The sequence below is a fragment of the Neoarius graeffei genome, chromosome 7 (genome assembly GCF_027579695.1).
Source record: "Neoarius graeffei isolate fNeoGra1 chromosome 7, fNeoGra1.pri, whole genome shotgun sequence".
Taxonomy (NCBI): Eukaryota; Metazoa; Chordata; class Actinopteri; order Siluriformes; family Ariidae; genus Neoarius; species Neoarius graeffei.
Window position 1 is genome coordinate 15,776,883 of NC_083575.1, and position 25,721 is coordinate 15,802,603.

The 25,721-nt window shown below is 43.2% G+C and overlaps 1 protein-coding gene across 1 annotated transcript in view; it reads right to left on the reverse strand.

Moving 5' to 3' along the window:
• Positions 1–25,721, reverse strand: part of LOC132889128 (MAM domain-containing glycosylphosphatidylinositol anchor protein 1) — a 700,848-nt gene that overhangs the window by 83,613 nt on the left and 591,514 nt on the right. The window contains exon 15 of the mRNA XM_060925323.1: positions 22,165–22,326. Within this exon, the coding sequence (XP_060781306.1) occupies positions 22,165–22,326 (162 nt within the window). The remainder of the gene's footprint in view (positions 1–22,164; positions 22,327–25,721) is intronic.

Genomic DNA, 25,721 nt, shown 5'->3' on the forward strand with positions numbered 1-25,721 from the left:
CCTGTTGAAAATCTGGATCATAGACTTTCGTGGGTTCAGGCGAGAACGTCTGTTGTTTGCATTGGCTATTAGTTAATTTTGTGCAGTCTCTGGCTAAGGAAGAGTGCTCCAGCTGGGCCTTGCCTTTCCTTTGGAGCACTGTTTATTGTTTTTTCTTTATTGTTTTAGGTTGTTATTTTGAGACAATCCTGGTCTGAAGTTGTTATAACTTCTGTCAGGGGCACGCTTCGTGCAGCTTGTCTGTAGCGAGTTCAGCGTTATCCAGTCGCCTCAAGGCCGGCATGTCTCAGAAGACCTAGCTAGGACAGTTAGCTTCTTTGGTTAGGTATTTAGGATGCCTTATAGGATACACCGGCAATCAATGGACGATTTCACCTGGATGCATGGGAGTATTTTGGTTCGCGCTTGCGGATGTGGGGAGTGTGTTTGTGTGTGCATGTTTTTTTTTTTTTTTGTTAGTTTATAAATTAGTTTACTGCTGTCTGTGTTCGCTGTGCAAGTTGTTTAACTTTGTTAAACAAGTGCATGTTTGTAGAATGTGATCTGGTCTATTTTTAGACTGAGTGACGTTCATTGTGATTTGCGTAGCCTATCTTTGCTATTTTTAGGCTGCGTGTGTGAATGGGTATGCAGGTTATTTAAAGTTACTGTGTTATGGAGGTATTGTCTCCGTTGGTTTATTTGTTTGTTCTCAGTAACTTAGCCTTTTGGGAAGTAGTTTAAAACTGAGAGTGCTTGTTGCTTGTTTGAACTTTAACGTTCTTGGTGTTTAGCTAAGCTAAATATTGGTAAACAATTAACTGTTTGTAGATTTTGTCTACTTGGTTCTGGTTATTAGTTACCAGTTCATTTGTGTGGTGCACTGTTTTGTGTATCACAGTTTGTTTGCCATTGTGTGTAGCCTGCCTGTGTGAAAGAGAACTAGTGGCCTAGCCTGTCATTTTCTTTGTGCCTCAAATTTTGATTTTGTTTTTGTAGCTGCTTGTGGCTGCTTGGTAGCTCTTTGCTGTGTATGGTATCCTAGCTTGTGTTTCTTTAAACCCCTATTGAGGCAGAATAGGTAACACATAGCTATATGTGGCAGCGGGGGCATGGTCAAGCGCCGGTCTGTGACAGGAGGGTGGAGTCAGGGAAGGTAAGTAGCAGAATTACTACACCTGACGTCAATTAACCCGTGTTTGTGTGTCTTCCCAGTGACCGCGCCCTACTTAAGGAGGGAGAGCGAGAGCAGAGGGAGCTCTTCCCCCAACGAGACGCCGATTGTGTGTGTGTCTGCGGATTTAATAGTTGTTCACTGAAAAGTGTGGCAATAAAAAAATGCTGTATCAACCTGAACTCTGTCTTGACGTCTTCTGTGCTCTGTCCTTCTTTGAGAACCGTTACAGTGGTGCCGAAACCCGGGAATATCTGGAGCGCAGAAGCCGAATGGCCCCATGGAGTCCTCACCGTTCGCCGACCTGGTCCACGCCCTCGCCACGGCCCAGCAAAGCCAGGCGCTCATCACCCTCCGTAAGGAACAGGAACAGCGGTTCGAGGCCCTGGTGTTGGCCCAGCAAGAGGATCGTCAGGCTTTCCGTCACCTCCTCGCGTCGGCGGGGTCTACCAACGCTCCCACTGCGGGCCCGTCCCCCCTCACCCTAACAAAAATGGGCCCGCAGGACGACCCCGAGGCATTCATCACACTCTTTGAGCAAGTCGCGGAGACCTCGGGGTGGCCGATGGATCAGCATGCAGCACGCCTCCTCCCCCTGCTAACAGGAGAGGTGCAGCTGGCCGCGCTACAGCTCCCCGCCGACCACTGACCTATGCAGACCTTCGCCGGGCCATCCTCCAGCATGTGGGGCGCACCCCCGAGCAGCAGCATCAGCGCTTTGCGCTTGGAGGAAGTCGGCCGGCTGTTCGTGTTTGGCCAGCAACTCCGGGACGCCTGCTGGTGTTGGTTGAGGGCCGACAACTGCGACGCCGAGGGGATCGTCGACCAGGTGGTACTGGAACAATTCATCGCACGCTTGCCAGCAGGAACCGGGAAGTGGGTCCAGTGCCACCGCCCGGCGTCGCTGGATCAGGCAATCGAGCTGGCGGAGGACCATTTGGTGGCTGTCCTGGCAGCAGGACGGCAGACAGCCTCTTCTCTCCTCTCCTCTCTCTCTCCCTCACCTCCTGTGTCCCTTCCTCGCCCCATTCCCCCACCGCGGAGGTGGGGGCCGGCACCACCCCAGCCGGCCCGCCGCACCCGCGGTGCCCTCCCGTTTCTCCGTTCTGTGTCTGTCTCTCTCCCCCCTCAGGTGAGTGAGTCCCAGAACACCAGTGCGGAGAGGAAGCCCGGGCCGGTTTGCTGGTGCTGCGGGGAGCCGGGCCACCTCCAACAGCAGTGCACAGTAATGGAGGTGGGCACGGTGGTTCAGATCCCCGACATCCCAGGAGCCACCCTCGATCGGGCCGGAGCATATTGCATACCGGTGAGTATCCAAGGGGATACATATCAGGCGTTGGTGGATTCTGGTTGTAATCAGACCGCAATTCACCAAAGCCTGGTGCAAGATGAGGCATTGGGGGGAGCACAGGGGGTGAAGGTGTTCTGTGTGCATGGGGATGTTCACAGCTACCCTTTGGTGTCGGTCCACATTTTTTTCCGAGGGGAAAAATTTATAGTAAAGGCGGCGGTTAATCCTCGCCTCACCCACTCGATAATTTTGGGGACTGATTGGCCGGGATTCGGGGAGTTCATGAGTCATTTAGTGAAGAGTGGGTCCTGTCATAGGTCAGCAGGGGGAGGTCCCGGGGTCGCCTTGGCGGGAGCAGCTGTCACAGAGCCATCTATGTCATCTCCGCGTCAGAGTGAGGAGCCACAGGCTCCTCCTCCCTCTCTCGGGGAATCCCTGGCAGATTTCCCGTTAGAGCAGTCACGGGACGAGACTCTGCGGCATGCGTTTGACCAAGTGAGAGTAATCGATGGTCAAACGCTCCTGCTGAACGCCACCCCGTCCTTCCCCTATTTTTCTATTATGAAAGATAGATTATACCGAGTGACGCAGGACACTCAGATGAAAGAGCAAATCACACAGCTTTTAATTCCAAAAAGCCACCGACAATTTGTATTCCAGGCGGCTCACTTTAATCCCATGGCTGGACACTTAGGGCAGGATAAGACACTAGCCCGAATAATGGACCGATTCTATTGGCCGGGGATTCGCGGCGATGTCCGTAGGTGGTGTACGGCGTGCCGCAAATGCCAGTTAGTAAATCCAGCGGCCATTCCAAAAGCGCCTTTGCACCCTCTACCATTAATCGAGACCCCATTCGAAAGAATTGGGATGGATCTCATCGGGCCATTAGATCGGTCAGCATGAGGGTACCGCTTTATATACAGGAGGGCGGAGTCAGGGAAGGTAAGTGGCAGAATCACTACACCTGACGTCAATTAACCTGTGTTTGTGTGTCTTCCCAGTGATCGCGCCCTACTTAAGGAGGGAGAGCGAGAGCAGAGGGAGCTCTTCCCCCAACGAGACGCTGATTATGTGTGTCTGCGGATTTAATAGTTGTTCACTGAAAAGTGTGGCAATAAAAAATGCTGTATCAACCTGAACTCTGTCCTGCCGTCTTCTGTGCTCCGCCATTCTATGAGAACCGTTACACTATACTTTTGTGTGAACTGGGCATAGTGTTTGTACTGGTTTGTGAGTTTGAGTGAGTTAAAATAAAACCTTCAGGGGTTGCCATTGCCAAGCTGTCTGAGGAAGTGTTGTCTAGTTTAATCAAGGTGCAACTCTGTGCAGTGGCTGAGCATTATCAACTGGCCTTAACTACTCAAGAGAAAAGCTTGAGAGACATTTGTTTCAGTCTATAAGGAGCCAGCTTATACTTAAAGGAGTGTTGGAATCAGATGCTCCTCCTTCAGACCAGTTACAATTTGAGAAATTGAAGGCTGAGAGGGAGGCTAGGGTTCTTGGAGAAAGAGATTGACTGACTCAAAGAGGGCTTTAGAGATTTGCAAACTCGAGCATGAGCTCGAGTTGAAGTGTATGGAGAATGAGGAGCGTGAGCAAGAGCATTCTTTGACCTTGAAGAAGCTTGAACTGAAACAACCCATTCCTCCTGCTCGTCCACAACCTGGTTTTGATGCCACTAAGAATATTCACCTTGTTCCACCCTTCATAGAGAAAGATGTCAAGAAATATTTTTTTCACTTTGAGAGAGTAGCAACCGCTCTTAAATGGCCCGAGGAGGTGTGGCCTCTGTTGCTTCAATGCATTTTTATAGGGAAGGCACAGGAGGTGTTTTCTGCTCCAAGTTTAGAACGGGCTATGAAGTATGAGGATGTGAAAACTGCCATCCTCCAAGCTTATGAGCTTGTCCCTGAGGCTTATCGCCAAAGGTTTAGGAAGACCAGGAAGACAGAACAGCAAACGTTTGTAGAATTTGCATGTGAGAGAGAGCGTCTGTTTGGCCAGTGGTGCTGTTCCCAAAAAGCGGATTCCAGGGAAGACCTACGACAACTTGTCCTCGTAGAGGATTTCATGAATTGTCTCCCTGAGGCTGTGGCTGCCCACCTGTCTGAACAGGGAGTGCAAAAGTTGAATGAGGCTGCTGTTCTTGCTGATATGTTTGTTCTTGCGCATAAGCGTGTACCTGATAGTGGCTGGGTAAGCCATCAGAACAGAACATGACCCCCTCCTAAGAGTCAGCAACAGTTTGGAGGTGGAAATGATGCTCCATGCTCATCTCCCCCTGCTAATGCTAGCCGTCCTACTACTAACAACAGAGAGGTCATTTGCAACTATTGCAAGAAGGTAGGCCATATGAAATATGATTGTGTAGAACTTCGTAAGAGGAAAGAGAAAGCCAAGAGTTTTGGCATGGTGGCTTCCTGTGGAAGCACCCTGTTGTCTTTAAATAATACTCTGAGTGTTGGGCCTATGGTTTCTTCTAAGCAAGATAAATGTGAAGGTGATGCAGAGTACACTCCCTTTGTCACCAAAGGCTCTGTGTCTTTGCCTGATGGGCATTGTAGTGTGCCAGTACATATACTAAGACACTGGGGCAGCTCAGTCTTTTATGCTGTCTGGGGTTTTGCCTTTGTCTGACAGTACTTCCACCGGAACACATGTTTTAGTCAGGGGTTTGGAAATGACTCCTGTTCAGGTGCCGTTACATCGAGTTTGTTTCTCTTCAAAACTGGTCAAATGTGATGTGGTGGTGGGAGTTCGTCAATGTATCCCTGTACCAGGTATTTCATTTATCTTGGGCAATGATCTAGCTCGGGGGAAGGTTTGGGGTAACACCGAGGCCGTCTTGCCACCTGTTGTCTTTGGTTCGGTGCCTGAAGTACCACCAAAGCCTGATCAGTGCTTACGACGGCATCCTGATGTGTTTCCTAGTTGTGCTGTCACTTGTGCCATGGTAAAACGTGGCCTTGATTCTGATTTGGTGTCTCAAAATGACACTTTCCTTACTAAACCTGATGTGTGTAGTAGTTCTTCACAATCACCTGTAGGGGAGCTAGAGACTACCAACACTAACTTGGATGACTCCACTGGAGGTGGTGATAACTCAGATGTTGAGAGTAAGTCTGTGAAAGTAGCCCCTCTTTTGGGAGTGATTAATGGTAAGTTAGAAGTCACAACTTTGATTTTGAATGAGCTTGAGCGCTGTTCTTTGCCTGACTTGTTCAAGGTTTCACATGAGATTTGACTAGAGAGCAATTGATTGACTCTTCTCTTAAACCTTTATTTGTTTTAGCATCTCAAGAGAAACCTGAGGATGAATCCTCCTACTTTGTACAAGATGGCTTGTTGTGTAGAAGGTATGTGTTCCAGAAAGACACTTTTACCAACTCTTTTGTACAGGTAGTAGTTCCTTGTAAGTTCAGGAAAGCGGTGCAAGATTTAGCTCACAATGAAGTAGCTGGACACACTGGGGTGTGGAAGACATGACAGGATTGTGCGTCAGTTTTATTGGCCTAAGTTGAGGAAAGATGTTGCCTCCTATGTAAAATCATGTCATGTGTGCCAGTTAACCGGCAAAACTAATCAACAGATTCCTGTCGTGCCATTCCAGCCCATTCCAGCAGTGTCCAATCCTTTTGAATACCTCATAGTTGAGTGTGTGGGTCCATTGCCTCGCTCTAAGGCTGGACATTTTTATCTATTGACAGTGATGTGTCAATCTACACACTATCCTGTAGTATATCCACTTTGGTCAATGACGACCAAGTCTGTCTTGAAGGCTCTTACCAATTTCGTCAACTTTTGGTATTCCAAAAGTGCTTCAAAGTGACAGAGGGTCTAATTTCATGTCAAAACAGTTTGCTAGGGCATTGTCAATTGAAAGCCAAACATAACATCTCAAGTGCTTACCATCCCCAAAGTCAGGGTGCTCTCAAACGTTTCCATCAGATGCTCAAGTCTCTGTTATGGTCTTACTGTGTAGAACTTGGGTCTGATTGGGAGGAGGGTCTCCCTTGGCTTCTCCTAGCAATTAGGGAGGTTGTTCAGGAGAGCACAGGCTTTAGCCCTAATGGACTAGTATTTGGACATGCTGTGAGAAGGCCAACCGCTGTCTTAGCTGAGGAATGGTGTACAGCTGAGAACACCCATGAATGTGTTGGATTATGTTAGTGGATTTCGCTACCGTTTGTACGAAGCTAGAGCTGCTGCTAGATGTAAACTGGGTAAAACTCAGTCCAAGATGCAATGTCTTTATAACCGCAGGGCGAAACAACGTACCTTGGGGATAAAGTTTTAGCTTTGTTGCCTCTTTTGAATAGTCCTTTTCAGGCTAAATTAATTGGCCCGTACGAAATTGTGAAATGTTTCAATGATCACAATTATGTTCTTAGTACGCCAGATCAGCAGAAAAAGGTGCAGGTTTGTCATATTAATCTTTTGAAACCTTATTTTTCCTCCCTTACCAGTTGCACCTGTTGGATTAATTGCCATTACGCCTCTAGGGGGCTCTAGTGATCTAGATCATGTGATCTCTTTGGTGGATAATGGTTCTGAAAGTCTTGATTTTGTCAGTGAGGAGTCCAGTGAGGGCGTAAGAGGTCCATCACAGGCGATCATGGAAGGTCGTCTGTGAAATTCTGAGTTCCTGGCACAGTTAACTTTACATCTTTCCCATTTGAATGATGTGGAGAAAACATATCATTGGGTTGATTGAGTCTTTTCCTGCTCTGTTCCCTGATGTTTCGACCTGTACATCTGTGATTGAACATGATATTGATGTTGGTGGAGCTTTGCCAATTAAACAGCATGCCTATCGTGTCAATCCTAGGAAGAGGGAATTGTTGCAGAAAGAAGTAGACTATCTGTTAGCCCATAATCGTGCTGAACCTAGTTTTAGTGCATGGAGTTCACCTTGCTTGTTCGTGAACAAACTAGATGGGACCTATCGGTTTTGCACTGACTATCGTAGACTGATTCAGTTACAAAGCCAGACTGTTATCCATTACCCCGATGTGATGATTGCATAGACCGTGTTGGCTCAGCCAAATTTGTGAGCAAATTTGACCTTCTAAAATGATATTGGCAGGTCCCTTTAACAGCCAGGGCTAAAGAATTATCTGCTTTTGTAACATCTGATAATTTCTTGCAGTATCGTGTTATGCCATTTGGGGTTAGAAATGCTCCTGCCACTTTTCAAAGGCTCGCCAACCAGGTCTTGGCAGGTATGCAGGGTTGTGATGCATACCTTGATGATGTGGTTCTTTATAGTACCAACTGGACTCATCATTTAGACCAGATCAGTGAACTTTTTACTCGTCTTGCTACCGCTAACCTAACTATAAACCTTGCCAACTGTGAGTTTGGTAAGGCTAGTGTTACTTATCTTGGTAAGATAGTTGGTGGAGGACAAGTTTGACCTGTAGGAGCAAAGATTGAAGCCATGTAATTTTACAACCCCGATTCCAAAAAAGTTGGGACAAAGTACAAATTGTAAATAAAAACAGAATCAGAAGCACTTTATTGCCAGGTATGTTACACACACGAGGAATTTGACTCCGGTTCGACTTAGCTTTCATAGTACAGACAGAAAGAAAGCATATAAACACACACACACACACACACACACACGAGTCTCACTGCAGTGAACTCCAGGGGGAGAATCGCGTTTTTACAGCAACAGCCTTGAAGGCAGTGCTGGCTGGGAGAGCCAAAATAAAATTGGAATTTGTTTAGACTTAAGATGGGTAAATGTGTCCTTTATCGCCTAACCCGCTTGTCCATTCTGGCCACCAAAATGATCCATTTCTCTCTGCAAAGCCATCAACTTCTCCATGATGTTATCAATGTTGCGACTCAAGTTCTGAACAGCCACAGTCTGAGTGCTGACAGCTCTGCCCACTGCCTCAATCATGTCGGGCAGCTTTGTGGGGCTTTGAACAGCTGCCACCATTATCTGATTTCCTCGATACACCAGGGCAATGCCAAGTCCAATCAACAAAAATCCTGTGATCATGGTTCCAAATAGGTAAATATCCTCAAAGTCCTCCACGGAAAGAATCGCCAAGCACACCACACACCACTTCTCCCAGGCATCCATGGTGTATCTGGCTGCGAACGTTCCAGCAGGGCAGGCAGGTTCCCCCGAACCCAGGCTTCTCATCGAGAAGATTGTGTCAACTGTGTGAAGTGACCAGTTGATCAAATCCATAATTTTGATTCGGAGAACAGTGCAGGAAGGGTCTCTCAGACAAAATGAGTCCGCAGAAGCAAAGCAGGAGAGAGGCTTGACAGGAAGGGAGAGGCTGAGAGATGAGAGGAAAAAACACCCACACATTTCGCTCCTAACAGGACCGGAATGTGTAGGCATTAAAAAAAAACCTCAGCGTGGCATTCCGTGAAGCACAGAGAAGAATTAACACAACAATTACACAAAAACAAAGTCAAGAGAGCAAAGTCCCGTGGCAGCTGTCTGTGGTGCCATCTTGGATGGAATGAAATAATTTACAAATCTCAAAAACTGATATTGTATTCACAATAGAACATAGACAACATATCAAATGTCGAAAGTGAGACATTTTGAAATTTCATGCCAAATATTGGCTCATTTGAAATTTCATGACAGCAACACATCTCAAAGTTGAGACAAGGACAATAAGTTGCTGGAAAAGTTAAAGGTACAAAAAAGGAACAGCTGGAGGACCAAATTGCAACTCATTAGGTCAATTTGCAATAGGTCATTAACAAAGAGCATCTTGGAGTGGCAGCGGCTCTCAGAAGTAAAGATGGGAAGAGGATCACCAATCCCCCTAATTCTGTGCCGACAAATAGTGGAGCAATATCAGAAAGGAGTTCGACAGTGTAAAATTGCAAAGAGTTTGAACAGATCATCATCTACAGTGCATGCATAATATCATCAAAAGATTCAGAGAATCTGGAAGAATCTCTGTGCGTAAGGGTCAAGGCCGGAAAACCATACTGGGTGCCCGTGATCTTCGGACCCTTAGACGGCACTGCATCACATACAGGCATGCTTCTGTATTGGAAATCACAAAATGGGCTCAGGAATATTTCCAGAGAACATTATCTGTGAACACAATTCACCGTGCCTTCCGCCGTTGCCAGCTAAAACTCTATAGTTCAAAGAAGAAGCCGTATCCAAACACGATCCAGAAGCGCAGACGTCTTCTCTGGGCCAAGGCTCATTTAAAATGGACTGTGGTAAAGTGGAAAACTGTTCTGTGATCAGACGAATCAAAATTTGAAGTTCTTTATGGAAATCAGGGACGCCGTGTCATTCGGACTAAAAAGGAGAAGGACGACCCAAGTTGTTATCAGCGCTCAGTTCAGAAGCCTGCATCTCTGATGGTATGGGGTTGCATTAGTGCGTGTGGCATGGGCAGCTTACACATCTGGAAAGACACCATCAGTGCTGAAAGGTATATCCAGGTTCTAGAGCAACATATGCTCCCATCCAGACGACGTCGCTTTCAGGGAAGACCTTGCATTTTCCAACATGACAATGCCAAACCACATACTGCATCGATTACAGCATCATGGCTGCATAGAAGAAGGGTCCAGGTACTGAACTAGCCAGCCTGCAGTCCAGATCTTTCACACATAGAAAACATTTGGCGCATCCTTGAAATGGAAGATACGACAAATAAGACCGAAGACAGTTGAGCAACTAGAATCCTACATTAGAGAAGAACGGGTTAACATTCCTATCCCTAAACTTGAGCAACTTGTCTCCTCAGTCCCCAGACATTTACAGACTGTTATAAAGAGAAAAGGGGATGTCTCACAGTGGTAAACATGGCCTTGTCCCAACTTTTTTGAGATGTGTTGTTGTCATGAAATTTAAAATCACCTAATTTTTCTCTTTAAATGATACATTTTCTCAGTTTAAACATTTGATATGTCATCTATGTCCTATTCTGAATAAAATATGGAATTTTGAAACTTCCACATCATTGCATTCCATTTTTATTTACAATTTGTACTTTGTCCCAACTTTTTTGGAATCGGGGTTGTACTATACCTGAGAACTGCCAGGAACTCCGGAGGTTTCTTGGTATGGCAGGTAAGAATTTTTCTTCTGTCCTTCTGTAAGAATTTTTCTTCCGTCGTTACACCTTTAACAAACCTTCTTAGTCCTAAAGTTCAATTTCATTGGTCTTCCAGATGTCAAGAAGCATTTGATAATGTTATGCTTTTGCTTGCTTCTTCTCCTGTGTTATCTGCTCCAAATTTTGACCGTCCTTTCAGTGTTGCTGTTGATGCCAGTGAGAGTGGCACCGGAGCAGTTCTGTTACAGGTAGAATTAGATGGGGTAGAACACCCGGTAGGATACTTTTCAGAGAAATGTAATCACCATCAGCAAGTCTACTCCACAGTGGAGAGAGAAGCGCTAGCTTTAATCCTTGCGGTACAGCATTTTGAGGTCGACCTGGGCTCATCTTTGAGTCCATTAGACATTTTCACTGACCATAACCCATTGGTCTTCATTGATGGTATGCGGAACCAGAATCAGCGCATTATGCATTGGAGCTTAATTTTACAACAATATCCATTAAATTCAACATATCAGAGGCAAGGACAACATTGTGGCAGATGCGTTATGTCCATTTTTAAAGTCCAAGTTTCCATGAGCCATGAACAACGGAGAGCCAGGTGGGATTAACACACCTCTTTGTTTACGTTGAAAATTGAATTTATTGTCCGTTAACAAAACAAACTTGACAGATAAGTGGTGGTAAAATTAGTCCATAGATGTGATGCCAACAAAAAAGCTGTTTCGAAATGAATGTAAACTAGAGAGTGGTCAAAAACAGTGTGATTGCCCACCCTCCCATTATCCATCGGCCTCCAACTAACACCTGTGCCCAACGCCATATACCCTTTGCCCCTTCAACGTCACATCATAGATGGCTGGTCACCACATCAGGCAGGGAAATGTAGTTTAAAACCATAAATCATACAAAAATGACCATACTTCAAAATAAAAAGTAATAATTCAAAGAAAAATAAGAAATGGCTACAACATGCGTTGTCCCGAGTCTAAAATCATACGTTTTTTTATTTCCACTATGGTTATGTAAAGTTCCGTAGTATGGGTGTTGGTTAGTATGGGTACTGATGTGTTGCATTTCCCTAGTCCTAGGGGGCCCCAGGATTTAGGATGATGTGGCACAGGAGGTCTTTTTTTGTTTTGTTTATTTGTTTGAGGTTTACTTATAGCAATCCTCTTAGGGAGGGAGATGTTGTGCCCACCTGCACCCCCTTCAGGTTTGGCCCTGCCAGTGCATGGGCATGGGCTGAACCTGAGCCTAAGTGCTTTATTGTCTGCACCTGTATTTAGGGTGGGACTATAAAAGGGTTTCTGTCTCTCTCTCAGCAAGGCTCGAAGCACTTCTTTTTGTTTTTTGTAGGCATTATTTTTGATATTCTCTCTGACACAGGCACTTTGACTCCTTTCTCAATCTGTCCCCCTTTACATTTCTTTAGCTCTCACTTTCTCATTTATTTACCTAACATACTGATGCATTCATTCACCCACTCATGCATGACATCGACCATTCTTTTTCATACCCCTATTTGATTATTAATGCTGGTAATAATAAATTTTTATTCTTGATTTGAACCATTTTGTGTCTTGTCCCTCATTATGTGGTGATAAATGAGTCTGCCGTTACAATATATATGTATATGTGCAAAGTAATATTTAATTAGCATTAATTATGCTATTTAGGTTGTAAAACCATTAAATCAGTGCACTCAATAAAAAAGTAACAAGATTATTCCTAATACTGTCTTGTGCTCTGTAGGGCTTTGTATTTCTCAAAAGTAGGGCTTACTACTGTTTATATTCTCATCTCATTATCTCTAGCTGCTTTATCCTGTTGTACAGGGTCGCAGGCAAGCTGGATGCTATCCCAGCTGACTATGGGCAAAAGCAGGGTACACCCTGGACAAGTTGCCAGGTCATCACAGGGCTAACACACAGACACAGACAACCATTCACACCTATGGTCAATTTAGTCACCAGTTAACCTAACCTGCATGTCTTTGGACTGTGGGGGAAACCGGAGCACCCACTGTTTATATTAAATAATATAAAATGATTATTTTAGTTAATATTCATAGCTTTCAAGTCTCTTACACGCCAGGATCTAGTCTTCCCAGGCAGTCTTCTGTCCCAGTACACTGCAAAAAATATCTTAGCAAGTGAAAATATCTTAAACGGTTGAAACAATCTCGCATTTCTTATTAGAAGAAAACAAGACACCAATTTTGAGATTATTAAACCTAGTTCTAGATTGCAACCAACTTATTCTAAGATGTCTTACCAAGTGTAATTATCTTACTGCACTGGCAGATTATTTCACTTGATTATAGTCTACAGTGGTGCTTGAAAGTTTGTGAACCCTTTAGAATTTTCTATATTTCTGCATAAAGATGATCTAAAACGTCATCAGATTTTCACACAAGTCCTAAAACTAGATAAAGAGAACCCAGTTAAACAAATAATATAAAAATATTATACTTGGTCATTTATTTATTGATGAAAATGATCCAATATTACATATCTGTGAGTGGCAAAAGTATGTGAACCTCTAGGATTAGCAGTTAATTTGAAGGTGAAATTAGAGTCCAGTGGTTTCAATCAATGGGATGACAGTCAGGTGTGAGTAGGCACCCTGTTTTATTTAAAGAACAGAGATCTATCAAAGTCTGATCTTCACAACAAATGTTTGTGGAAGTGCATCATGGCATGAACAAAGGAGATTTCTGAGGACCTCAGAAAAAGCGTTGTTGATGCTCATCAGGCTGGAAAAGGTTACAAAACCATCTCTAAAGAGTTTGGACTCCACTAATCCACAGTCAGACAAATTGTGTACAAATGGAGGAAATTCAAGACCATTGTTGCCCTCCCCAGGAGTGGTTGACCAACAAATATAACTCCAAGAACAAGGCGTGTAATAGACGGCAAGGTCACAAAGGACCCCAGGGAAACTTCTAAGCAACTGAAGGCCTCTCTCACATTGGCTAATGTTCATGAGTCCACCATCTGGAGAACACTGAACAACAATGGTGTGCATGGCAGGGTTGCAAGGAGAAAGACACTGCTCTCCAAAAAGAACACTGCTGCTCGTCTGCAGTTTGCTAAAGATCACGTGGACAAGCCAGAAGGCTATTGGAAAAATGTTTTGTGGATGGATGAGACCAGAATAGAACTTTTTGTTTTAAATGAGAAGCGTTATGTTTGGAGAAAGGAAAACACTGCATTCCAGCATAAGAACCTTATCCCATCTGTGAAACATGGTGGTGGTAGTATCATGGTTTGGGCCTGTTTTGCTGCATCTGGGCCAGGACAGCTTGCCATCATCGATGGAACAATGAAATTTTTTTTTAACAGCTTTATTGGGTTTTAAAACATATTTACAATGTAACAATAAAACAAAAACAAAAAAAATACTTAAAGGAAAAGAAAAAAAATAAAATACACCCAAAAGGGAAGGCGCGAACGGGACAAAAGACCCATGCAAGGCGCCGCCCTGGAAATTAAGAATTATAAAAAGGAACAAAGAGAAAAAAAAAAACTAATTACAACTAATGTGAAAATATAAACAAATTAAATGCCGTGGCACGGGCACGAGCTAATTAGTGACCATGTGCAGGGCCAGTCTATATCAAAAGTAGTTATCAGGCGGTCAAATAATAGTTTGCGAACAGATTGCTGAAAAGCACCTAGACTTACAAAACTTGAAGAAGGTATTACAGAGCAAGTGAAGTTCCATAATTTAACAATACGATTAAAGTAAGAGGCCTGAAATGTACTAATTCTACAGATTGGTACCGTATTGTAAGGTTGAACAAATTACTTTGCCGTGTGTGGCCATGAGAAATAAAACTAGTGTAACACTTAACATCAAGGTCAATGTAATTATATAAACATTTATAAAAAAAATACTAGATCTTTCAGTTCTCTATCGTATGCTAAAGGGAGTAAGTCCAAGGTGATCAACCTCTCCTTGTAAGTCATCTCGCCAACCCGGGTTTGTAGTATCCATCGGGTAGCGCGCTGTTTGACTTGGGCCTTTAAAGTGACTTGAGCAGGTGACCATACTTGTGTAGCATAACACAACTGAGACTTCACTAGTGACAGGTAAAGCGTGCGCCGAACGGACGCATCAGTTAGTAAAGGACATGTCCGTTTTAGAAGCCCAAGGAGCTTGTTGGCTTTTGCAATGATCGTATGAATATGAATTTTCCAGGAGAGCGTACTCGTAATAGTTACTCCAAGATCTTTTTCATTGGACACACGCTCAAGTACTACATTGTCCAAGGAATACTCGTAAAGCAAAGGAGATTTTTTTCCGCGTAACGCTGAGCGATTTACATTTCGAGGTGTTGAAATTTATATTATTTCGCTCTGACCAGTCGTTCAAATTTGCTAGAGTTGCCTGTAGGGACTGGCAATCACTGATTGTAGTTACACTTTGATACAACTTAGTGTCGTCTGCGTACAACGCCACCCTTGCCCCGCCTACAACTTCGTCCGGGAGATCATTAATGAAGATTGTAAACAATAATGGCCCGAGTAGGCTCCCTTGTGGGACACCAGAAGTAACTGGAGCCCACTTTGATGTGGCACCATCCATCACCACCCTTTGGGCACGCCCTGTTAAGTAATCCGTGAACCATCCAAATAGATTCCCTGAAACACCATAAGCTCTAAGCTTGGATAGAAGAATAATGTGATTCACGGAATCGAACGCCTTTGCGAAGTCCAAGTAAATAACATCAGTCTGGATGTTCTTGTCCAGTGCTTTGGCCAATGGCGTGCAAAACAGACAATAACTGAGTAACACATGAGCGATTCTTTAAGAACCCATGTTGTAAAAGGGTGATTAAATGTTTCACATGATCATAAAGCCGGGTGCCAACGCAACGTTCTAAAACTTTACTGATGATAGTAAGAAGCGATATAGGTCGATAATTTTCGGCGGGTTCTTTTGAGTCTTTCTTGTGAAGAGGTGTAATATCCGCTATTTTCCACTCATATGGTAGCTTACCCCGGCTCAAAGAGAAGTTAAAAATCGCGCAGAGACTGGGAGCTATTTCATTACAACATTCCTTCAAAAGACGTGCCGAAATACCATCTGGACCGCACGCTTTAGAAGTGTCTAAATTACTCAAGCACTCTCTGACTTCATTAACCGACACCTCTATTTGTGAAATTTGTGAAATTTCCATATCAGTAAGTGGTTTATAAGATGGCGTGTTGTTTTCATCTGTAGTAGCCGGAAGAAATACAGAACAAAAATAGTTGTTAAGTAGCTCTGCTTTATGTTCCGGTTTCTCAGCAACAGTACCATTGTAAAAAATCACCGAAGTTGCACCTGATCGTCCACCAAGAAATGCTTTGTGATAACTCCAAAAGGTCTTGGGGTTGTCCTTAAATGACATTTCAATTTTGGCTAGGTATTGATGGTGTTTATTTCGAATAACATTCTTTAACTCTTGACTAACAGTCCGTAACTTCTGAATTATACCAGCAAATTCTAAAGGAAAATGTCAGGAAATCTGTCCATGAACTGAATCTCAAGAGAAGGTGAGTCATGCAGCAAGACAACGACCCTAAGCACACAAGTTGTTCTACCAAAGAATGGTTAAAGAAGAATAAAGTTAATGTTTTGGAATTAAGGTCAAAGTCCTGACCTTAATCCAATCGAAATGTTGTGGAAGGACCTGAAGCGAGCAGTTCATGTGAGAAAACCCACCAACATCCCAGAGTTGAAGTTGTTCTGTATGGAGGAATGGGCTAAAATTCCTCCAAGCCGCTGTGCAGGACTGATCAACAGTTACTGGAAATGTTTAGTTGCAGTTATTGCTGCACAAGGGGGTCACACCAGATACTGAAAGCAAAGGTTCACATACCGTACTTTTGCCACTCACAGATATGTAATATTGGATCATTTTTCTCAATAAATAAATGACCAAGTCTAATATTTTTGTCTCATTTGTTTAACTGGGTTCTCTTTATCTACTTTTAGGACTTGTGTGAAAATCTGATGATGTTTTCTGTCATATTTATGCAGAAATATAGAAAATTCTAAAGGGTTCACAAACTTTCAAGCACCACTGTAAATGTTCTCAAATTTATGATGTTTTTCCTTATATTAGGATGGCTAGTTTTTGCAGTGTAACCAGCTCTTTGAGGCACATGGGTGCGGCGCCGATCTCTGTTCCTATAGCCCTCGGCCTATCTCTTATACAGCTAGGGTTACGGTGGGGGGCTAGTCCTCCGGTAACCGCGAGAATTTGACTTCCCCACTCACATCTATATTGCAGCATGTCTTGCCAGATGGTAGTAGGTACCATTTTTGTGATGGTCTTTGGTATGACCCGACCACAAATAGAATTCACGATCTCCTAGTCGAGAGGTGGACATGCTAAATCAATAGGCCAACTCATGGTCACACAGCTTTCAACACAGATTTCAAGGCTAACCTCAAAAAAACTGTGATCCACATCCAATAAACAATGCCAATTAATTGAACTGGAACTGATTTTTTTTTTAAATATCCTTCCGACCACTAAGATCTCAATATCTTTCATCAAAACAACTACAGTTACAATCTAAAATAATCAGTTTGATTTGAAAAAAAGTAGGTAAAGCTATGAAAACTCACCTCAAAGTCTCCGGTGAAGCACAACATCAAACCTAGCCGACGGAAAATTTTGGTGAATATGTCATCAAAAACAATGAGAGCTAGAGAACATCCCTATAGGGGTTATCTGACTAATATTCACGAGTAATCCAGTCAGAAAACCATCAGAAGAGAGCCTGACCACTTTCTCGTGACTCAAAAATCACCGGCAGTTTCCCGACGTCATGCAAGCAGAGTGTACTCTGTTGTACCAACTTCAACCTGCCGTTACTCCCAAAGTACTAAACAGATATTTACGAGAAATTTCTTTGGAAATCAGAAATAAGCTTTTTAATGATCGTATTCATGATAAAAACATTCAAGAGTTAAGCAGTGACAGATTTGGAAACTTAGATGATCATCTGCATGCAGTTTTCACAGCACAGCCAGAGAGTGTCTGATATGCCTCCTGGAAGAACATGGAGGCGTACAACTTTTTATATGTGGCTGGGTTAAAGATCTGAGGATCAGGACACAAGATGGACAGCGGTAGATGAATCTAAGTGCAGGAAGTGTGTTTATTAGCAGGCGTGATATTTATAAAAACAAATGAAAGCAAAGCAGAATCATAAAGCAGAGTATTTAAACATGACTAGAAACAAATGTGACAGCGATAATGATAATACTTTGCAAAGCCTCTGTGAAAAGTGTATCAGCGCATGCTGATTGTGCTCAAATTAGCATCAGGGGTTTCCATAATAACTGGGTCGCAAGATCTTGCACAACACGCTCCATGAGCGTGCGCAGCTGCTTGAACTGTGCCAGACCTGAAGCACACAAAGGCGTGACAGTCAAGTGTTCACCTGCTGTGTGACCACAACTTTTAGCTCACATGTATATCTCCATGCATTGCCACCAAAATACCTCATTTTCATTGATAACCCATCACAAATCATCACGAGCTGTAGTGTGACCATAGCTTAACCAGGCAGATGTGACGTCAAATGCAACCCAGCAATTGTACCCTACTACGAGTAAAAATTGGCTTCAACTTGGGGGGGGAATTGCAGCCCATTAGATGGTACAGTGGTTCAGAAACACTGCCTGATAGAGCCAGAATGGTAAGAGACAGAGAATGACGTTTCGTGAGGAAAAGTTATGCCCTGCCACCCTGAACAAAATTTAAAAAAAAAACTGATTGAAAAAAATCATGAAAATTGACAGAGTTATAAGTGATTTGAAAAAAAAAAAAAGAAGCCTGTTTTTCATGGATAATTTTGAATCGGTGGGCGGGATCAGCACCAAAAGTCATATCAACTTACACTGTGTGCACAATTATTAGGCAAGTTGTATTCCTGATGATCAATTTTATCGTTGAACAAATACAGTGCTCTCAGTCAATCCAAATTGTTAATAAACCTAAAACCAGAATGATTAACAAAGGAAAGGGGAGTTTAGGCCTTCTCAGGGGAATATACAAGTGTGCAGAATTATTAGGCAACATTTAGTGTGCAGAATTATTATGCAACTAAATGAAAAGCTTAAAGTTTCCCATCTCACTTGTTTATTTTAATTTTCAGTGTAACAAATAAACAACTCAGAATTAACAAATAAACACTTCTAGCATTTCAAAAATATTCAGTGACCAATATAGCCACCCTTCTTTTCAATAACTGCCATGAGCCTTCCATCCAGTCTGTTAGTTTTTTGATTTGTTGACGATCAACTTTTTGTGCAGGAGCAACCACGGCCTCCCAAATGCTATTCAGAGTGGTGTATTGTCTTCCCTCGCTGTAAATCTAATGCTTAAGAAGGGGCCACAAGTACTCAATAGGGTTTAAGTCAGGTGAGGAAGGGGGCCATGTCATTACTTTGTCATCTTTAAGGCCTTTGTGGGCTTGCCAAGCAGTGGAGTACTTGGGTGCATGTGATGGTGCATTGTTCTGCATAACAATCATGGCCTTCTTGAATGATGCAGACTTCTTCCCATACCACTGCTTGAAGAATGTATCTTTTAGAAACTGGCAGTAGGTTTGGGAGTTGATGTTAAGTCCATCTTCAACCTGAAATGGTCAAACTAGCTCATCCTTAATAATAGCAGCCCATGCCATTACCCCTCCACCACCTTGCTGGTGTCTGAGTCAAAGTGCCCTGTGTCCATTAGTTATCCAGCTATGGGCCCATCCATCTGGTCTATCCAGAGTCACTCTCATTTCATCCGTCCATAAAACCTTTGGAAAATCTGTCTTCAGATATTTCTTGGCCCAATCTTGACATTTCAACTTGTGAGTCTTGTTTAATGGTGGTCGTGTTTCAAGCCTTCCATACCTTGGCCATGTCTCTGAGCACCGAACACCTTGTCCTTCTGGACACTCCAGGTCGGTTGCAGTTCTAGAATATTGTGGCACTGGAGGATAATGGGTTCCTGGTAGCTTCATGTTTAATCCTTCTCAAGTCTTTTGCGGTTAATTTGTGTCTTTTCTTCTCCACACATTTTTTGCGACCCTGTTGACTATTTGCAACAAAACGTTTGATTGTTTTGTGCTCACATTTCTATAGCTTAGCTATTTCAAGAGTGCTGCATCCCTCTGATAGGCATTTTACAATTTTTGTCTTTTCAGTGTCTGTTAAATCTCTTTTTTGGCCCATTTTGCCTGAGATAAAGAAGCTGCCTAATAATTATGCACACCTTAATATAGGGTATTAATGACTTTAGGTCACACCCTCCCTCATTACACAAATAAATACCACCTGAGAATGCTTAAATCCAATTAGCATTCAAGTGTATCTAGCTTGCGGTTGGAAAACATGCATAGAAATAATGGTAGGGTCAGAGTACTCACTTGCCTAATAATTGTGCACACAGTGTAATTCAGCCCAGAGGTATTCTGCATGTGAAATTTGGTGATGATTGACTGAAAACTGAGGGAGAAATAGCGTCCTAAAAAAAGTTAGGATAATAAGAATAATTAAGAATCTTAATAATAATAATAATAAGAAGAAGAATCCTGAGTGAGCATAACAATTTGCACCAGAGCTGCTAGCACAAATTAATTAAAAACACAGTAAATAGCCCTATATGACAACTGTACGAAATAAATAAATAACCCTATACAACAACTATACGACAACCATATGATGTCAAGAACGGCTCAACTAAATAGAGTAACAACATCCATCATTACTTTAAGATATTAAGTGACTTAATAAGAATAAAGGAAAAACACTGTATTAGAGGTGTGTCCAAACATTTGACTGGTACTGTATGGCATGGTAAAGCATAGTCTATGGTTGCAAAAAAAAAAAATAATAATTGATTGAATCCTGGCAAAAAAAAAAAAAGTTTTGTTTTGGATTCATGTAGCCTTAAAGACTTCTTAAATTCAGTACATGCATTATGCTTTGTGGGATGCTGGAGATTGCAGATCATAGGCCTACGACTTCAAAGTCCATCCATAAATCGTGTGTGTGTGTTGACATGGATTGAAGATCTGTTTGCTGGATATAGCGCTCTGATGGAGTACTGTGTGATGAAAGGTCTAGAAAGTAACTGATAGCACCCTCACATTGCCGTAAATCAGATGACGGCCTTATGCGACCCTGCCATCAACCATGACACACACACACACACACACACACACACACAAACACACACACAAAAAAAACTCACACACACAACACTAGCTAACATACACCAATGTAAACACAGACAATACTTAATTTGTCAACTGACAGCTGGCGGAGAGATCATTAAGCACAGAGTGTAATCACACACAACCATGCACGCACACACACGCTCAGTGAATCTGTCACTGCAACTGAAATGACAAGAATAATTAGCAATATGTAGTAAAACTGCACACACTGTGATGCGCTTGCTAAACAGCATGAGCATACTGTATCCAAGACAATTCCAGGCAGAATTATTACAGAAATCTAGAATTACAGTCCCAGTTCAAAAAAAGTTTGTGTTAGTGAGCTCAATTATGTCAATATTTACTTAAAGTGAATCAAGTTGCTCAGATTCAGACTCAAGTTTCGTGGGTTCTTAAGCATCTGAGACAGCACCTACACTAGACCGTGCTTTTTAACACAATGACTTGGCCTTTAAGCCCCAGAAGATGCATGGTGTAGAAAATATGGACTGAAGTAGCAGATCACATTTGGTTACTTTGCTGTTCTATGTAAAACAATGCAAATATGATTATAGGAATGAAAAGATTGCAAGCATCCAAGCCTCTAGTTATTTAATAATTAATCAATTACTGCAAATTTGGTCTCTGCCATTCACAAACAGCACCTCACTTGATCCAGTGCATCTTAATAAATATTTGGCTAGCGCATGATTTAACAAAGTCAGAGGATACTACACTGAGGTCAGTGTATACCCAGGATGTAGAATGTTCTCTCTCTTTTCTCTCACTTTTTCAAAGTGCAGTGTTGAATGTAGGGGTATCTTTTAAAGGGAAAGAAACCTAGACTCCACTCAACACACACACGCACGCACACACACAGATTGATGGATAATGAGACACATTTCCCCAAATAAAAAGACACTGACAGAGAACACCACCCATAGGCTGCAGCTCAAACACACCTACACACTGGTTATATGACGCTGCAGCATACCCCTTAATATAGACTTTTATACACACCCACACAAACACCCTTGATGTGACAGAATGGGGGGTTGATAATGTGACAGGGACACAAGGCTGTACCAACTGCAACAGTAACAAACACTTTTTACATTTTTTTTCCCAAGCCTCAACTCTGTGTGAGATTTTATATATAAAAAAAAAATCACACAGACCTGCAAGCACAACATTAGTGTGACAGAACGGTGACCGATGTCGTCTTCTTTGAAAAGGTGCCAAACAGCAAGAAAGACAATTGCGTGCACGCACACACACCTACCTAGCTATCCTACACCACTGGGACCAGACAGATGTCAATTTAATTTAAGTTACAGCTCCATGTTTTACACTCAAAATAAGTTATCTATCTAGTTCCCTCTCTCTCTTTTTCCCCTCCCTCCTTCTGTGCAGTGATGTGGTACTGACCGATGTGTCTTCCATTCATATGGTAAAAGAAGGAGACGCAGTATGGCACTCTGGTGGAGCCCGAGGGACCTCGAGCTGCTGTGACGTTGTAAAGTGGAGACAGGAGGCGAGCTTTATCTCCTTTCTGACGTGGCCGGGATGTCTCTATGTACATATAATAACCTGTTATAAACAGCCAGAGAAAGGATGGACAAACAGACAGACGGTTATTGATCCTGTGAGAGAAACTGTTGTTACATCAATAATATAAACAGATGAAGGCTAGCAATACAAAGAAAAACAGGAATAGAAAAAGAAAAGCAGTTTTCAAAATCAAACACATAAAGCTGTTGCCAACTAATACACCGAAGCGCCCTATTTTTTGTGATTCAATTCAATCTCAAAAATAAGGACAGCAATAACTGCAATATATTTGGAGAGTCTTGTATTTAAGTAGTATTATTTGACAATTTATTAATTTAATTCAGTTAATGAATGATTCACATTTATTAAACCTAACTCAGACTATTAAAAATAGACACTTTTTTTTCTTGAGTAGAAGCATCCAAGATGGGTTTTTCAATGACATTTAAATCACCTTTAAACACAAGCACATATCTTTCAACTTAAAAAGATGAGTGATAGAAAATACGGACTGAACAAAGCTGAACAGAAGTCTAGGATATCCGATTAATGGCTGGAAATGCGGTTTTAACAATATAGTTTCCACCTTTTGTTATTTAGCATTTTATAAAATAGCACTTGATCCAGCACATTTAAAAAAAAAAAAATTGCACAATGAACTAGAAATATAGGATTGTATTTACTGTTGAGAGCTGAGGCAAGTGACAAGACAGGCCACAAAAATGATATGGATTGTTTTATAGAATGCACTGACAGTTAATTCTGTGCACAATTTCATGTGGCGATCAGGTCATGGCACTGTGATTTGTCCAAGCACTCGTCTGCTTGAGTTACAGCTTTGGTAGTAGGGGAGAGTGGGGAGGAGTGAGCCATGGGGAGAAGTGAACTACTTAAAATTTTTCTAAATTTAGCCAGGGTTTATCCCAGTTAACTTGTCATATGAAGTCACCAGGGAATTCCCCTGACTTCAACCCACAGTGGATGGAAGCCTGGCACCCTGCTCACAATAGGTGAACAAAAGTCTAAAATTCAAGGTAGTAAGTAAATATTTCACTTAACATGTTTTTTCATCCTATTGTCTAATAAACCAAGATAACAATCACATTGTTGTTGTTGTTTATTAGGCATGTACTATGGTATTGTGTGATGACATAACCTGGGCCACATCCTTCCGTTCAAATGTAGGTCGACATCAGAAGCAATGGCGGGTCGTTTTGGGAGGAGTGAACCACACAGTGCATGGGAGGAGTGAGCCTAGGCTCACTCCTCCCTTCAGTGGCCCACTCCTCCCTTAACTAATCTTGTGTCATGGTGATACATTACCGTACTAATACTTTTACATGTAATTAAGGTATGGGGCTATAATCCACAGATTACCAATAATCCTACCAACCAGTCGTTGGCATCAAACGTACTTTAGACCAGTTCATGTTTGATGTGGTCTTTTAACATGTTCATTTTTGTATGCTGGGATGGCATACGAGGTGCCTATACTTCTGTTGTAGGCTTTAAGAAGCCTTGAGTTCCAATTTCAGGTTAGTTGGTTATTTGGCTAAGCGTGCCCATTACTAGTATCTCATTTCAGATTATTTTGGTGTTTCGGCTAAAGACAGGCCTCAGGTTTAATTATGTTTTATAGACTGTAATGCTGCTGTGCAAACACATGTTCCTACCAAAAAAAACAAAAAACTTATAATAGCTGGACTTTTTTTGTTAAGATTTTAGATTTTTTTGATATCTTTACTGTTTTACAAGTTTTACAGTCTTATTTGTTTTTTTTTAATACGTTTCATTTGTTACAGTTCAAATAAAAGTTTGTATTTCATGACAAATGTCATTTGTTCATGATTTCAAGCCAGTGGTCCAGTCCTCCCCATGGGGTGGTTCACACCTCCCTTAGATCGGGAGGAGTGAGCCATAAAATTAACAGGCTTTTTCTCCCATCTGTAGAACTGATGGTTGCACGATTAGTTGTACAACTTGGTTCGTGTTGCAACTACTCTGAATACCTTTCATTTGCATAGGATCATTTTAACTTCAGCCCTTTTATTTTGGCTAGGGGTCCAAAAATAAAAAAAGCGGCTCACTCCTCCCCACTCTCCCCTACTTTAAGTGTAGTTCATAATTTTAGCCAGATATTTTCTCCTTGATATCAACAGTGTCTTTGATTAAGATGCTGTCATCTCCATTATCCTACAAATGAAGAAAACAAGAATTTCATAAGTTGAGTATACAAGTATGTGGCAGCAGGGGCGTGGTCAAGTGCCAGTCTGTGACAGGAGGGCGGAGTCAGGGAAGGTAAGTGGCAGAATCACTACACCTGATGTCAATTAACCTGTGTTTGTGTGTCTTCCCAGTGACCGCACCCTACTTAAGGAGGGAGAGCAAGAGCAGAGGGAGCTCTTCCCGAACCAGACGCCGGTTGTGTGTGTGTGTGTGTGTGTGTGTGTGTGTGTGTCTGTGGTTATATGTTAGATGGTCACTGAAAAGTGTGTTAATAAAACCCCACTTTACCAAACTGAACTCTGTCCTGCCATCTTCTGTGCTCCGCCCTTTGTAAGGACCGCTACAGTGGTGCTGAAACCAGGGAGTATCTGGAGCGCAGAAGCTGAACAGCCCCATGGAGTCCTCCCCGTTCGCCGATCTGGTCCACGCCCTCGCCACGGCCCAGCAAAGCCAGAACCAGGCGCTAGTCACCCTCCGAAAGGAGCAGGAACAGCGGTTCGAGGCCCTGGTGTTGGCCCAGCAAGAAGATCGTCAGGTGTTCCGGCACCTCCTCGCGTTGGCGGGGTCTACCAACGCTCCCCACAGCGGGCCCGTCTCCCCTCACCCTAACAAAGATGGGCCCGCAGGACGACCCCGAGGCATTCATCACGCTCTTTGAGCAAGTCGCGGAGACCTCGGGGTGGCCGATGGAACAGCGCACGGCACGCCTCCTCCCCCTGCTAACGGGAGAGGCACAGCTGGCCATGGTACAGCTCCCCGCCGACCGCCGGCTGGCTTACGCAGACCTTCGCCGGGCCATCCTCCAGCATGTGGGGCGCACCCCCAAGCAGCAGCATCAGCGCTTCCGCGCTTTGCGCTTGGAGGAAGTCGGCCGGCCGTTCGCGTTTGGCCAGCAACTCCGGGACGCCTGCTGGCGGTGGTTGAGGGCCGATCACCGCGACACCGAGGGGATCATCGACCAGGTGGTACTGGAACAATTCATCGCACGCTTGCCAGCAGGAACCGCAGAGTGGGTCCAGTGCCACCGCCTGGCGTCACTGAATCAGGCAATCGAGCTGGCGGAGGACCATTTGACGGCTGTCCCGGCGGCAGGACAGCAGACAGCCTCTTCTCTCCTCTCCTCTCTCTCTCTATCTCCCTCTCCTCCTGTGTCTCGTCCTTGCCGCATTCCCCCAACGCGGAGGTGGGGGCTGGCGCTGCCCCAGCCG